This window comes from Ochotona princeps, chromosome 3 (genome assembly GCF_030435755.1).
Source record: "Ochotona princeps isolate mOchPri1 chromosome 3, mOchPri1.hap1, whole genome shotgun sequence".
NCBI classification, from domain to species: domain Eukaryota; kingdom Metazoa; phylum Chordata; class Mammalia; order Lagomorpha; family Ochotonidae; genus Ochotona; species Ochotona princeps.
Genome location: NC_080834.1, coordinates 87,650,690 through 87,666,901, shown reverse-complemented (window position 1 = coordinate 87,666,901; position 16,212 = coordinate 87,650,690). Strand labels below are relative to the sequence as shown.

The 16,212-nt window shown below is 50.3% G+C and overlaps 1 protein-coding gene across 1 annotated transcript in view; it reads right to left on the bottom strand.

The window, feature by feature from the left end:
- PDIA5 (protein disulfide isomerase family A member 5) overlaps positions 1-16,009 on the bottom strand; it is an 83,056-nt gene extending 67,047 nt beyond the window's left edge. The window contains exon 1 of the mRNA XM_004577843.3: positions 15,841-16,009. Within this exon, the coding sequence (XP_004577900.2) occupies positions 15,841-15,888 (48 nt within the window). The 5' untranslated portion in view covers positions 15,889-16,009. The remainder of the gene's footprint in view (positions 1-15,840) is intronic.
- Positions 16,010-16,212: the final 203 nt, after the last annotated feature.

Genomic DNA, 16,212 nt, shown 5'->3' with positions numbered 1-16,212 from the left:
ATTATTAAAAATTTATTTATTCTTGGACCTGACACAATGGGTCAATAAAATAAATAAATATTTTAAAATTTTACTTATTCTTATTGGAAAGGCAGAATTACAAGAGCAGAAGAGACAAAGACAGAGGTCTTTCATCCACTTCAATCCAGCAGGGAGCTGGATTTTAACTGGAACAGCTAGAGCACAAACTGATTTGCTATGCCACTGTACCAGCCCCAAATGTTTTATGTTTCAAAGTAACATTATAAAGAAGGGAATTCCAAACATACACGCTAGGACCAGCACTATCAACAAAATCTCACACAGAAAAGGAGTAGAAGAACTGAGACAAGGTGGTTTGTCTTCCCCTTTCTTTTCTAACTCACCATAATCAGCATATCCAATTTAAGTATTTAGAAGCAAACATGACCACCATTTTTGACTACCATTGTGGAAACAAGTTAACAGTTTCAGAATACTTCCTCACCAGATACAAGATACAAGGTAACAGTGGAAACTCTCTTACTGCCACGAGGCTGAACCCTCAAAGCAACAGCTATGTCTCCTGGCCACACACACCCAGTGGAAATGCCATCAAGAGTCAGGCCGATGGAAATTCTCCAGAAACATCCAGGGCACAGGAAGCGAAAGCCATGGCCTGGTTCTAAAGAGAGGTGGCTAGATAAGGCCGTTCCATGCAGGGAGCGAGCCTTGATGGGTTTGAGATCCCAGCTCTGCCTGAACTGCATCCTTGAGCTGTGACTGTTCAGAATTCCCTTGTGTGCTGGCAAACCCAGAAGTGCTTGGCAGGCCAAGCCGCATGGGATTTCCATCTTACAGACAGAGAGGAAGAGTGTGGCCACAGTGACAGACTCAGGGTTACGTCCTTGGAACAGAGGATGTGGGAAGGGGACCTTCATATCCCTGTACCTCTCTATCTCTTCTGAGAGTCTGATGTTGCTGCCCAATGAAAGGAAAACAAAACAGAGCAAAACTTGCCTCCACGAAGAAACACCCAGAACGATTACGTCCCCATCCAGTCTCCCAGGCCTTCAGACACCTGTGCACAGGCCCACGGCAGCCTCATGCTTTTTTGCCCCTCTTTACTTCCCCCTGGACTCTTAGGTATGATCTAGAAAACACTTTGTATTCAACACATACCTAGCAAACACCTGTACAACAGGCCCAAGGAGACTAAAACAAAGAACATTCATTTTAAAAAAGGGGTCATTTATGCACCCTTCAAAGAGTAAAATTTAAGCATCTGTCACCAAGCACCACAGCTAAACACCACTCATCACCAGGAGTGAAGGCTCATCACAGATCAACCTTCTGAAATTCACTACCAACACAAGCTTCCCATTCTTCAAATGTCTACCCAGCAGCCTTTGAAATGGAAACCAGTGAGTGGGACCCAATGCTGTGGTGCGCTGATAGGCACTGCTGCCATGGCTTGTCGCACCAGCAACCGCATCAGACACTGGTTTGAGTCCAGGCTGCTCTGCTTCCAATCCAGCTTTCCTGCTAATGCACCAGGGAAAGCAGCAGAAGATGGTCCCAAGTGCTTGGATCCCTATCCATGTGGGAGACCTGGGTGGATTTCCTGGCTCTTGGCTTTGGCTTGGCCCAGACCTAGCAGTTGGAACCATTCAGGAAGTGAATCAGCTGTTACAAGATCTCTCTCTCTCTCTCTCTCTCTCTCTCTCTCTCTCACACACACACACACACACACACACACACGTGCGCTTTGCTTTCCAAATCAATAAATTTCAACAACAAAAAAAGAATGTTGAGTTCCTCAATGGTGACACTCTGTGTTGGATGGAGGGGAAGCTTGATACTGGAATGTGGAATCCTTGGCTGAGAGTAGCTGAGGCAGCTAAACATACTAATGAAGAGGGGGAAGTGGAAAAGTGCCTGAAAAGGAAAAGGCTTATGGCTCATTTATGGTTAAGTCATGGCTTGCATCCAGCAGCCCATATCCAAGTGTTGGTTCAAGTGCCAGATGCTCCTCTTTCAGAGCCAGCTTCCTGCTAATGCACCTGGGAAGGTAGCAGATAATGGTCCAAATGAAGTTCCTGGCTTCAGCCTGGCCCAGTGCTTGCTGTAACAGGAGTTTGCAAAGTGGATGGAAGATTCTCTCCTTTGTCAAATAAATATATATTTTTTAAAAAAAGAAGAAGGAAAAAATTTGCTCAAGGTGACACATGGAGTTAAGAGGACTCTGATTTAGACCTAAATCTGACCGACTCCAGGGCCCAAGGCAGAACGTAAAGGAAATAGACCCCTAAAGCCATGCAGAGCTTACAGCTTGTCCCGTCACACACAAGCCAGCTGCATTTCTTATACAGGCTGAGCACCCTGAATATAAATGCCTCAAGCCCCAAACCTTCCTAAACACTTTGAGCATCGACATGACATCACAGTGGCAATTTCCACAGGTAACATCACTTGACAGGTCACAGTCAGAACAAGACACACTAAAAACATTGCATGATACGCCTTTCAGGCTTGTGTAGAAGGTAGACGTGAAACGTACGTCAGTTTCTTGTTTGGCTTGGGTTCCATCCCTGAGACATCTCATTGTGGCAGACTGCAGAGTCTCAAATACTTCTGCTCCCAACCCTTTCAGATAAGGAACACTTAACCTGTATTTTGCTCCCTTTCTGAAAGCACAGCTACATAGTGCACCTGTTGTCTCCCGGGCTACCCCATCCCCCACCCCGTGGGGGCCACAGCACAAGGCTGTCAACTGCAACAGTTCAGGGGAAGGACAACTGAGCCGGTGCTTATAAAAACAGGTTTTCTTATCCTGAAACTGCACCAGCAGTGCATTTAGCCAGGACTAAGTCCCCAAAGCTTTTAATGTTTTGGAAAACCTCTTCTGGAGCCAAGAGAGCTTTGGGCAGCTGCCAGCCTGGTGTGGCAGCTGTGTTAACGAGGAAGAACGGGCAGAGGGAACACTGAATTGATCAGCAGCAAAGGAGGGAGGATGGGAGGGGGAGCAGGTGAACTCCCACTCCAGAAACCCAACTCGGTCAGCCCCAGGCTTCTGGTCATTGACATGAGAGGAATCTCTTAAGTGCTTACAACCCTGGGGTCTGTCCATGCTTTTACACATGCCATCTCCTCCCATCCCTGGACGCAGAGAATCCAAACCCACATTTTCTACCCTGCAGGTCTCAAACCAAGAGCTAAATTACAAAACCAACACACAGAGTTATGCCAGAATCTTTACATAGGACATTCAATAGGAACTGTCAGCAAGGACTGCACACAGCAACACAAAGCACTGAGTGGAACACTTACACCTGTTGGAATCCAGTGTCTTTGTAAGGGCTATGTTGCACAATGTACCATTTTACTGGCAGGAGCTGCCTCTGCATGACACTCTGTGTTACCCCCACTCTAGAGATGGACCAATTGAGACAGAAGGAGTCTGTGAGCACAGCTGATATCCCAGTCTTCACACACTGATAGGGTTAGCCCTCCCTTCCCACTCCCTGGAGCTGCCTAGGAGTGGGGCCCCAAGGGGCCAGTAGGTATGCTTGCCCTTGAGGTCTGATGGCTGAGCAGCAGTGACAACCCAACCCAAGTTCCCTCTGGTACCTGCAGGCCCACCACTCCTCAAATCCCCTCCAAGTTAGCAAAAGCAGCAAATACTCAGGCCTTGAGCCCCACCCTGTGCCACAAGCAAGTTAGGGAGTTGTGATTCCAACCCAGCAGGTGCTCTGGCTGTCAAATCACTCCCCAGCATACCAAATTAAAGCTGTTCGCACACACCCTTGGTGGCTGGACACAGCCCCAAGGACTACAGTCAAGGACCTCAATCAAGAAGAAAATCACCCTGTGGGCCTGGTAAGCCCAGGGAACTATCTCCACACAGATCCCAGGGAAAAAAGGTTTTGATCCAGAGTCAGGCTGGCCTATCCCTCTGCCTGGAACACTCTCCATTCATACCTGTTGACTGTCCATCTCCACTCCCATCCACACTTTCTCCCTCTGAAATCTACCACCCACTGGACCACTACCAAAAGAGCTCCAGGTAGGAGATCAGCCAGGATTCCCCTGGAGGCGACCCTGTAGACACTTCTTGTTCTCATTTTGCTCAGCCTCTGCACTTAGACACAACACTCTTGGTCTCTTTGCTGCCACTGTACCCCTCCTGTTTTCTTCCTCAACTCTGCTCCTCTGTCCTCCAAATGCTGCCCATCCTCAGATCCCCCTGAACCCTTCTCTATCTGACCACCCTATATTCTCACCAAATGGTCTCAGTCTCTGACCTGAGCAGCACCCACTAAGGAGCATCTCTGGCCCAGGCTGCTTGCTGGTGCCTTGCCTACTCAGCAGATTCTAAATTAAGACCAAGTGTGATGTTCAATGGTTAAAAACACAATTCTCTTACACAGGCAGACATTGAGCAGTGTTCCAGTTTTCTCCCAACTCATGAATTAAGACCCCACTGAAATGACAAAGCCAGGTCTAAGAGGATACAAGACAAAAAAAATGTTATAAAAATATTGGGGGGGGCTGGCATGGTGGTATAGCACGTAAAGCCTGGCACCAGTTCTTGTCCCAGCTGTTCCATGTCCAGATCCAGCTCCCTGCTAATGTGCCTGGGAAAAGTAGCAGAAGATGGTCCAAGTGCACCAACACAGGGAAACCCAGGTGAAGCTCCTGGCTTCTGACAGCTGGCCCGTCCCTGGCTGCTGTGGCCAACTGGTGAAAAAACTAGCGGATGAAACACCTCCCTCCTTCTGTCTCTCATCTCTCTCTGTAACTCAAATAAATCAATAAGTCTTTTTAAAAGCACTGCCTTTAAAAAAATGTAAGAAAGCAACATACACTTGGTCAGTAAGATATCCTGAGACCACAGGATGCCAAGCTGGTCAATGTTGCAAGGTAAAACCCACTGGCGTTTTATTCCTCCAAAGACTTGGATCCATGTCTCCCACGCAACAGTCCAGCATATGAGTCCCCAAGATACCCACACAGAGTTGCCTCCCTGTGGGTGGGCCCTGCAAAAGTCACAGAATCATCTTTGATTTCCAAGCTTTTGGATAATGTATCTGCACATGAGGTTCCATGAACTGGGATGGAGGGAAATAAACTCCATCTTCCCAGCCACTGGAATCTGGTCTTTCCTTTCTCATGAAGGTGGGCACACCATCCACGTTTGAGAAGGCAGGCAGCAGACAACAGGAGCTGCAGCTCTGCCCCCATGGAAATGGCTTTCCTTGTGCGGCAGGTATGCTCACAGCTACCTATCGCCCCAGAAGGGATGGAACCCGCCAAGCTCTTACCTGGTACATTCATAGGTGTCAGAACAGTTGAGTAACTGGAATTTTCATTTTCTTTCCAACAGGGTCCCTTTGTAATTCTATACACTGTTCTCTGGGGGTAGATATTTAACCTGATCAATGAGCAGCTGTTTGGGACACTGCTGTCCCCCACCTAGCTACCTGTGATTAAACAGCCGTCTTGGCTCATAATTCCAGCTATGCTGGGAGGCAGCAGTAGTGACGGTGTATCTACCTGGGAGACCTAAGTTAAGTTCCAGGCCTCCAGCTTTGGCTAGATCTAACGTCAGTCACTGTGGGCATGTGGGGAGAGGGCCAGCAGATGGGGGCTCTCTCCTGGTCTCTGTCTCTCTGCCTTCAAACAATTAAAAAAAAAAAAAAACCCTAAACAGGGATGGCACAGTGGCTCAAGAGGCTAATCCTCCATCTACAAGCACCAACATCCCATATAGGCATCAGTTCATGCACCGGCTGATCCACTTCCAATCTAGCTCTTTGCTTATGGGTCTGGGAAAGCAGCAGAGAATGGCCCAAGCCCTTGAGCACCTGTATCCACGTGGGAGACCTGGAAGGACCTCCTGGTTCCTGGCTTCAGATTGGCTTCAGGTTGTCTCAGCTCCAGCCATTGTGACCATTTGGGGAGTGAACCAGCAGATGGATGATTTTTCTCTCTCTGCCTCTCCTTCTCTATAAATCTGACTTTCAAATAAAAAAGAAATAAATATTTTTTTAAAAAAAGCCATCCTGGGCCCGGCACAGTGGCCTAGCAGCTAAAGTCCTCGCCTTGAACGCCCCGGGATCCCGTATGGGAGCTGGTTCCAATCCTGGCAGCTCCACTTCCCATCCAGCTCCCTGGCTGTGGCCTGGGAAAGCAGTCGAGGACAGCCCAAAGCCTTGGGACCTTGCACCCGCGTGGGAGACCCGGAAGAGGTTCCTGGTTCCCAGCTTCGGCTTGGCACAGCACCGGCTGTTGCGCTCACTTGGGCAGTGAATCATCGGATGGAAGATCTTCCTCTCTGTCTCTCCTCTCTGTATATCTGACTTTGTAATAAAAATAAATAAATCTTTAAAAAAAAAAGTCATCCTAAGCAAGAGGTTCCCAGGCTCTTGGACAGACTTTACTAACTTAATATTAGAGATCCGTGGGACACATTCTCTTACCAGCTGAACTAAAGATCTCAACGGCTCTTTAAAAGCAGTTCTTGCCCAGGCCACAGAGAAAAGGATGGTGACCGTCTTATTGCCCTTCATACCCACAATGCCTTAGCGTGGGACCTGAATCATAAAATGCTCTCAAACAAATGGCTCTTTTGGGGAAGAGTAAAGTACCTGTTGAGTGAATGAATGTGTGAGAACCAGAGCACACACAAGCAGTCCCTGGCATGGCAGGACAAGCCCAAAGCCCTTACCGGCACAGGCCCAGCAGTAAGAATACATCTACATGTTCCTCCACAGTTGTTCTACTCAGCCCAATAACAGAGCTCCCCAGCCAGGCTCAGATGCCGGGCCCCTTTATGCTGAGCCCAGCTGACGGCTCCAACCTGGGGCCTTACTCACAGCTCCCAGCAAGAACTGACAGCCCGATGCCAGAAACCTGCTGATGCCAAGCTGCTGCAGGAACTGCGGGATTCTCTGCAGTGGGACACCCTACCTGTGCCCCACTGCAGGCTTGGAATCAAAGACCTCGGAATGACTTGGGGGGCAGGGTAAGGATACAAAGATGGTTACAACCCAGCACTGAATGCCTGAAGCCCCCACCCCCACTCCCCTTCAAGATGGCAAAGGCAATCATTGGGAGATGATGACAGCTAGAGTATGGAAGAGATCCCATGGTAGCTGGGTGGTCAGGAGGGACAGCACACTGGAATTCCAGGGACGAGAGCCTGGCCAGAGCCACCAGGGAGTGGAAAAGCAGCTGCAGCAATACTCCAAGAGAATGAGTGGTCTCCAAGCAGGCCACTGTGGAGGCCACCCCTCACTCCCAAGTCCCATCTAAAGGGTGATTGGGTAACACTGCCCTGCTTACCTCACCAAGTTAACACAGAAGCACAGAGGCCCCCTGCCAAGGGACTAGGTATGTCACTGTTTGTCCTCAGCCCAAGGCACCAGCCACTGTGACAAGCAGGAGGACGGCCCACAATGGGTAGGCACTGTTGTCCCTTCCCTCTCCCACTGAGCTCAAGAATGCCAGGGGGACAAATAAACCACTTGACATCTAGGTCACGGGCAAGGCCTTGAGCTCTGTCCCTACCCCATGCAATCATTGCTGGCCTGTGGTCACTCAGTCAGCCTGGAAATCCTGCCACAGCTACCCAGAGATCTCCAGAAACAGAAGCACAAAACTGGGGCAACGCACCCCAGGAACTAGCATGGCTCTGTTCTCAGAGAGAGGAGCTACTTAGAGAGGAAGGAGAGATGGACCCCTTTAACCCGGGCACTTAAATCCTTGGCTCCTTGGTTCACTACCCCAGGACCTGGCACAGTGGGAGCAAGGAAGGCATGAAAAGCTCAGTCCAAGGGCCCGGGACACGAAGGTTCCAGCAGCACAAGAATCCTCCATCGAGTTCCCTGCCCCGGACCCACCCCCATCCAGCACCTCTCATTTAACAGCATGCAGGGAGTGTGTGCTGGGGTGTGTGACCTACACAGCCCGCTGAGTGAACGGCCTACAAGCCCTCATCCCTTCCAATAATTCTCACATGACTTTATCTTGCAGCTAACCAAGAGGAAAGCAGAAGGATGAAATGCTGGGGACATTCACCCAGCAGCAACCCTCAACTTAGCCCTGCGTGTGGCAGCTTTTGGCCCATCTCTCCTGGACCCATGGAAGCAACTCCTAAGGGCTCTGCCAAGCAGGGACGCACTCTTCCAGTCCAATTCCCAGACGCCTAGGCTTGCATCCTTCCAGCAGCCTGGCCTATCACTCCTCCCAATCTGCGACACTTCTTCCTTCAGCCAAACTCGGACTGTAGCCCACAGCTTGCCAGGCTGTGGGTCGGGGACTGGGGAGGTGATAGTACACCAGGGTCCCCCTGTTGTTACAGTCTGCTTGGCCAGCCCCCATTGTGGGAGCCCAGGACACTCCTTGCTCCTTCTTGGAGCCTTCTCTGGCTGCCCAGTGCCCCATGGCCTACTCCTGGCGCAGGTCCACAATGCCTCAATCCCCAGACCAGGCCAGCCATTTGTGGGGGGGTGGGGGAGGCACCGAGCCACAGCCCTGCCTCACGCAATGGGCTTGTTTGAAGACTTTCTCCATAATGTGTTTATTTCTGTAGGAAAAGTGCACTTTCAGCTCCAAACAGCATTATAAATGGCAATTAGGTCCCCAGGCCAGCCCACAAAAGCCTATTAAATATATAATGGGCCCAGAGAAGTCAAGAAGCCCGAGGAGAGTACCTTAAAAGCTCTGCAGGAGAGATCGTAGGCAAACAGCCACCTCCTGTACCCATTACTCCCACAATGCCAGCTGCAGGCTGGCAAAGGCAGGGAACCTCAGAGACTAGCAGAATAGGCTAGTTTAAATAGATTATGGACCAGTGCCATGACATAATCTGTCAGACTCTGCCTGACACTAGCATCCCATAGGGGTGCTGGTTTCCTGTCCTGGCTGTTCAGCTTCCGATCCAGCTCTGTTAATGGCCTGGGAAAAGCAGCAGAGGTTGGCCCAAGTGCTCAGGCCCCTGTCACCTATGTGGGAAGCCTGATTTGGACAGGTCCAGCCTCAGTCACTGAAGCCATCTGGGAAGCGAATTAGCAGATGGGAGATCTCTCGCTTTCTATTTCTCCCTCTATATATAATTCTTTCAAATAAATAAATCCTGTTGAAACATAAAACAAAATGTATCACAGATATATTTTTAAAGAAATATTCCCGGCTACTGAGTCCGTTGCTGGTCCCCAAAATGCCCATCAACAGAGGATTGGATAAGAAAGCTATGGTTCATCTACTCCATGGAATACTACTCAGCTATTAAAAAAAACAAAATGCAGTTCTTTGTGGCCAAATGGGCCAAACTGGAAACCATAATGCTAAGGGAAATGAGCCAATCCCAAAAGGTTAAATACCACATGTTTGCCTTAATTTAAGATGATATGATGTTATGTATAACATGTTATGTTTTGAATGTTATATGTTGTGTATAAACTAAAATTGAAGTATAGGTGACGTGGTCACAGAAGGTGGCTGGGAACTCGCATTTATCTTTAACATATTGGTTACTCATTACAATGTCAATTAATTCCATAATGATGTAAATTTTTGCTGATGGTATGTTGGAGCTTTCAATTGACTGGGATGATACTCTGCTGGCTCTGTCTTCAGACCAGAGAGGGTATACCTAAGAAGCCATTGAACTTGACTGGACAATAAGATGTTGGACTCTATGTTTGGTATACGCTTGCAATGGGGGAATCTCAACTGAACTTGAGCTGTGGTTATGCAACAAGGTGGAAGAATCCACCATGGTGGGAGGGTTTGGGGAGGGGTGGGGAGAACCCAAGTATCTATGTAACTGTGTCACATAATACAATGTAATTAATGAAGTTAAATAATAATTAAAAAAAAAAGAAATATTCAAATATATTTTGAAAATGAAATCCTCCCCTACAACAAAAATAAAAAGAAATCCCAATATACCTCCTCCACCAAATGCCAACTTTTTTTTTTTTTACAATTTATTTATTTTTATTGAAGTCAGATTTACAGAGAAAAGGACAGAGAAAAAAAATTTTTGTCTGCTGGTTCATTCCCCATGTGGCCGCAATAGCCGAAGCTGAGCTGATCTGAAGCCAGGAGCCAGGAGCTTCTTCTGGGTCTCCCACATGGGTGCAGGATCCTAAGGTTTTGGGCCATCCTCAACTGCTTTGCCAGGCCACAAGCAAGGAGTTAGATGGGAAGTGGAATAACTGGGACTCATAGGATCCTGCTGCACGCAAGGCAAGTATTTGGGGCTCTAGGCTATCGTGCTAGGCCCCCAAATCTCATTTTTCAAAAGGATACCATAAGCTGCTCCTCATATACATCACCTTGGTCGTGTTGAACATCATGTTGGAAAAGTGCACATGTGCTTAAACTGAAAATAGGAAGGAAGGCCAGTTGCCACTGGGCAAACTCCACCAGGCCCAACTCCAGCTCTTGGCTGGAGTTCTGAGGACCCTAAGCTGGGACACATCTTCAGTGCTCTCTGGCTTAGAAATTTTTCGTCTACAGACTGAATGCCACTGTACAATATCAGCAGGGACAGTCCCTAGGGAAGGGTCAGCTGCAGGGAGGAAAGGGTACTGGGTGGCAGGGATCAAGGGCAGAACCCCTAGCCTGGAAGCTGCTGGGGCTACCTAGTCCCAGGTGTCAACTAGGATTGTCTCCACTCCAGGAGTCTTCTGGAAGCTGAGGGTCCCCATAGCAATCTTTCAAAAGTTGTTATTAACTGTTGTGGCTACAAAACTAACGTAGCATGGTAAATCTGTATCAGTCAAGCATGGCAAAACTGTACTCACAGCAAAACTTTGGAAAATGCAGGAAAGCTTTAGGCAAAGTGTGCAGAGGTCTTACATAGCTCTGTGACATTATGATGGCTGTTCTGGTTTGTGTCCAGGTTCCTGGCTCATCGCTTACTCCTCAAGGCAGTCATAGAAAGTAGAATGTCTCACCCTCCTTAGTAGAGCTCAGAAATTCTAGTTTTCCCCCACAGTTCCCTGGCCTCCTTTGCCTGACAGTAGTTGATGAGACCTGCTTTTCAGAGGGGCCCTGCTCTACTCTCAGGGAAAAACACACGGCCCAGACTGCACAGAAAATCTGAACAGGGGCTGATGTCATGGCATAGTGAGTAAAGCCACCTTTTGCAATGCTAGGATCCCACAAGAGCGCTGGTTCAAGTCCTGGCTGCTGCACTTCCAATCCAATTCCCTATTAATGTGCCTGGGAAGGCAGCAAAAGTTGTTCCAAGTATGTTTAGACTCTTGTCATCCACCGGGGGAGACCTGAAAGAAGCTCCTGGTCCTATGATATTCAAATAAATAAGCACACAAATCTTTCGAAAAGAGAGGCAAATCTGAATTGATGATCCTCATTGGCTCTCCCCAGCCAATCAGGCCTCTGCCATGAAGTCCCCACAAAATATCCCAAGGGCCATGTTTGAAGAGAACCCACATAGGTTCTTGGAGGGTAGTGCACCGGCAAGATGGCGTGGCAGCTCTGACCCCACTCTCCCACATAGCTGGCCCTGCACATCTCTTGCCCTGAACCCTTGGTAATGTCCTTTATAATCAACCTGCACATCCTCATGTTGTCCTGGACCTAGGTGACCCACTGAACCAGAGGAACCAGTTGTGGTAATCTACCTTGCAGCAAGCTGGCCAGGAGTGCAGGTGGAGTAACCTAAGGGGGTGTGGGTTGGGGACAGGCAGCAGTGAAGAGGAGGATGGAGTCCCCATCCTACGGATCTGCCTAGCTCCAGGCAAACAGTGTAGGAACTGAGTGGTATCACAGGACCGGAGCTGGTGCCCCCTGCCTAAGGGCTTGCTTGCTGGGGATAGGGAAACCTCACACTTGGGAGCTTACAGCCTTCTTGTGCTATGACAAGAGCAAGGACAGTTTGTTTTTCCTAAGAATATCTGCTTTAAGACTCACTGTCAACACTTTGATGCACTGCCCATAACTTTCTCCACCCTGGGATTAGACTTTATGTTCTGCTTTTCCCCATCATTCTTGCGTAGTCTCCTCCTCATTCTTGCATTCTTCATAAACACCATAAAACATCTGAATGACAACCACTACAGTCTAGCAAACAAATACTCTTCAGAAGCAATGCAACGGACTGGGTATTTGTGTCTCCCCAAATGTCCTAGGTTTAAATCCTAAGCCTTAATGGGACCCCCAGGAGGTAATTAAGTCAGGAGGGTGGAGCACCCATGAACAGGGTCTGAGCCCTGACCCAAAGGGCACGCGGGTGGGGTCACACAGGTAAGATGCCTGAGTTTCAGGCTGCAGGGCCTGGGGTAGAGTTCTAGCTCTGGCTCCTGAGTCCTGCTTCCTGTCAGCTGAGATCCCGGAAGGTGATGATCATGGTTCCAGCAGTTGGGTGAGACCTTAACTGAGTTCTAGGCTTCGAGTTCCGGCACCAGGTCCACTGTGGCTACTGTGGCTACTGTGGCATGTGGGGAGTGAGTCAGATGACGGCAGTGTTTTTTGTCTATCTGTGTCTGCTTCTCAAATTAATACTTCCCTTAAAAAAGTAAAAATGGGGCCCAGCGGCGTGGCCTAGCGGCTAAAGTCCTCACCTTGAACGCCCCGGGATCCCATATGGGCGCCGGTTCTAATCCCGTCAGCTGCACTTCCCATCCAGCTCCCTGCTTGTGGCCTGGGAAAGCAGTCGAGGACGGCCCAATGCATTGGGACCCTGCACCCGTGTGGGAGACCTGGAAGAGGTTCCTGGTTCCCGGCTTCGGATCGGCGCGCACCGGCCCATTGCGGCTCACTTGGGGAGTGAAAAATCAGATGGAAGATCTTCCTCTCTGTCTCTCCTCCTTCCTCCTCTCTGTATATCTGACTTTGTAATAAAAATAAATCTTTAAAAAAAAAAAAAAAGGTAAAAATGACCCAAGAGAGCTCTCTCCAGCCCTTCCTCTACTGTGTGAGGAGCTGGTGGAGTGGACAGGTTGAAACCTAGGAGGTGACTCCCACCAGGACTGGCGTCTTCATCTTAAACTTTCATCCTGCAGGACTGAGAAATAAACCTGTTATTTATAAACCACTCAGTCTGCAGGATATTTGTTATCCTGGGCTAAATGACAAAGACAAACGTCACTTCCTATAATGTGAACAGGGCTATACATTATTTCTAACCATGCTGTATTCCTAAGCATTTATGCCATGTCCATTGTAAAATAACATAAAAGAAAATATTGTAAAATAATGTGGTGGGTTTTCCTCCCTGCACACACATCTTGGCAGATCCTGTTATACCAGAGTCCGCCTACTCATATCTACAGGAAATTTATTCTAAGACCTGCCCCCCAGTGGTGGGGGCAGGGGCTGTGATGGGGCATAGTAGATTAAACCAACACCTGCCACAAAGGCATCCTATATTTGAGCCACAGCTGGAGTCCTGGCTGCTCCACTTCCAATCCAGCTTCCTGTTACTATGCCTAAGAAAGCAGAGGGAGACCGCCTGAGTAACTGGAGCCTCGGGAAACCCAGGAGCTCCAGGCTCCTGGCTTCAGCCTGGCCCAGTCAGTAAATGGAAGATCTCTTTCTCTCTCTCCTTCTCTCTCTCCCTTCCCCCCACCCTCCATAGCTGTTCCTTTTAAAATAAATAATTATCTGTTTTTAAAAAGACCCCCAGTGGATACCAGAATCATAACTAGTACTTATCAGTATATGTACCTTATTTTTCGCTAAATATACAGATTTATGATAAAGTTTAATTTGTAAATTAAATACAGGAAAAAGTATTAATTAATATTTAAGCAAGAACAGTTATAACAATAGACTGTGATAAAACTCAGGGACACGTTCTTACTGGCCATGCTCACCCTTTTGCTGCCCGTAGACATAAATGAATCAGCGTAAGGTAAAACCATGCATAAAGGGGAATTCTCAGCCTTTAGATCCCTCGGGCCGGCCAAGCAGTAAACATTAACAGAAGAAGTCCAGCCCATTTCCCGGGATCCAGGGGCACCCTTATCAGATGCACATGACATGTTATTTACAGAGACCCAACCTGATGCCCAGACACCAATCATCACAACCCCGCTGGCAAGGTCCTCCCTCCTCTACACCTGCCAAGCAATCTCCAACTTAGGGCAGGTGGAAGATGTCAACAGCTTGCTCAGGACTCTGGCTCCGCCACGCCTCCTGACTGCCCTTCCAACCACCTCAGGAAGACCACAGCCCATGCTCCCTCCAAAGCCGTGTATAGCTTCCATGGAGGGGTGGGGAGGGAGGGTGGTCGATGTATCACCCTTAGCTCCCAGGACCTCATCCGGGCCGCCCAGAGGGCAGCCCCAGTGTGTATTCTGCTCCCCACCCAAAATCCCACCCCTTGCCAAAACACTGGGATAGATAAATAAATACTCCTACATTAAACTGGAGATTCCCAAGCCCATTGTTCTCACAGGCTGGAGAGCAAAGGGGGGGATAGGATGGATCTCAAAAACTGCCCAAGTGCAAAATCCCATTGTGGCGCGTGGGAGGAGGGTGCATAGGACACAGCCCCTCCCCTGTACTGTCCTGCCTGACCTGGAGACCTGCCCCTACCCACTGGCGCCAAGGCCAGACACAAGGGAGGCACTGCCCCCTCCGGCTGGCTCTCTCCCAGGGCAGGGGTGGAGCAAGAGTGTGGAGGATGCAGGGAAACAGGGAGCTCCTGACTCCACCACTCACCTCCACACATCCATTCTTCCCCAGAGGGCAGGGGATGTGGGAGATGGGGACGCTTAGACACTTAGAGCAACTCTATGCACACTTTCTCTTCTCCCATTGGCCCAGCCAACTCATCACACCCCAACGGAAAGCACTGAAAAAATCTGGGGGGTACTGAGGGTTCCTGGTGCAGAAATTTCTCTGAAACTTCAAAGGAAAAAAAAATTAAAATTGGAGGTGGAGAGAAATATACCAGAGCAGAAGTTTTGGAAAGGATGTTGACTGGGGCCAGGAGGGCCTGGGGCCTAACCCCAGCCCCACAGCCATTCTGACCTCTGTCTCTCAGGACTACCCTGGAATCCCCCCAACACACACACACACACACACAGGCCACTCCCACTCCAGGTTTGCAGGCTTCCTCCTTCCATTTCTTACTCGATTCTGGGGAAAACCTGGCGCCGGGGCAGGGGGTGCCTCTATGGGCCCCATTTCAGGAAGCAGGGGAACTAACTCATCTAGATATATAATGATCCGGCACCACAAGCAAATACAAATGGACTGGGCCAGAGCCTGCCTCACAGGCGTGGTGTAGGACTCCTCGGCGAGGGCGGGCGGCGATGACCCCACCCAGCCCTCCAAACCCTCCAAGTCCTCCGAGCCAGACCGGCCTGCGGCGCCCAGGACCAGGTGGTGCCCTGCTGCTTCCCAGCCGCCTAGGGTCAAAACCCAAGAACGAGGTGGCCAGGGAGGAAAACAGGGTTTTCGGCAGCGCAGGTGACAAGCACCTCCATCCCAGCCTGCACTCACACAGGTGCAAGCTCCGGAGACTGGGGCACGGAGCTCCTCCCAGCCGGCGGGGCGACCGGCTCCAGCCAGTGGCGGCCCCCTATCTGTGCCCCCCGCAAAGTTGTGCCGGTGGCGCACCCACTCTGCCGGGGGATCGCCCAGCGTCCCCAAGGCGCTGCCGGTGCCTCGCTGCGCCGGAGAGGAGAGCGCGCGGTGAGGAGAGCACGGGGGCTGCCCCGCTGGTCTCCCGCGTGGACACCAGGTGTCCGCCTGCCCGGCTTGCACACCCCAGCCCGGGTGCCCTTAGGCAGCTTTCCGCACGTCCGGGGAAAGCCGAGAGTGGAGCGCCCGTAGAGGCACGCGAGGCGCACGTGGTAGCCCCGGCCCCGACCCCTGGCCCCACAGCCTCCTCACCCAGGTCGCCAGCAGCAGCAGCAGCCACGCCGGCCCGGCCCGCGCCATCCCCGCCGCCGCTGCCCACCGCCGGCTCAGCTCTGCACCCGGGCTCCCGCGCCCGCCCGCTAGCTCCGCCGCGGCCACTTCCCAGCCGCTCCCCGCCTCCGAGTTCCCGGTGCCACGTCTGCCAAAGCATGCGCACCACGCCGTGAGAGGGGACCGGGAAGAGGTGCTTGCTGGGACTTGTAGTTCTAGCAGCCAGACTGGGCTGGGACAACCCGCGGGACTGAGTCTGGGAAGGACTTGGTCCCGGGATCCTGGCACACGGAAGCAGTGGAAGACGAAAGAGCAAGGTCAGAGAGTAAGGACAATCTGATGCTTCAGTTACTA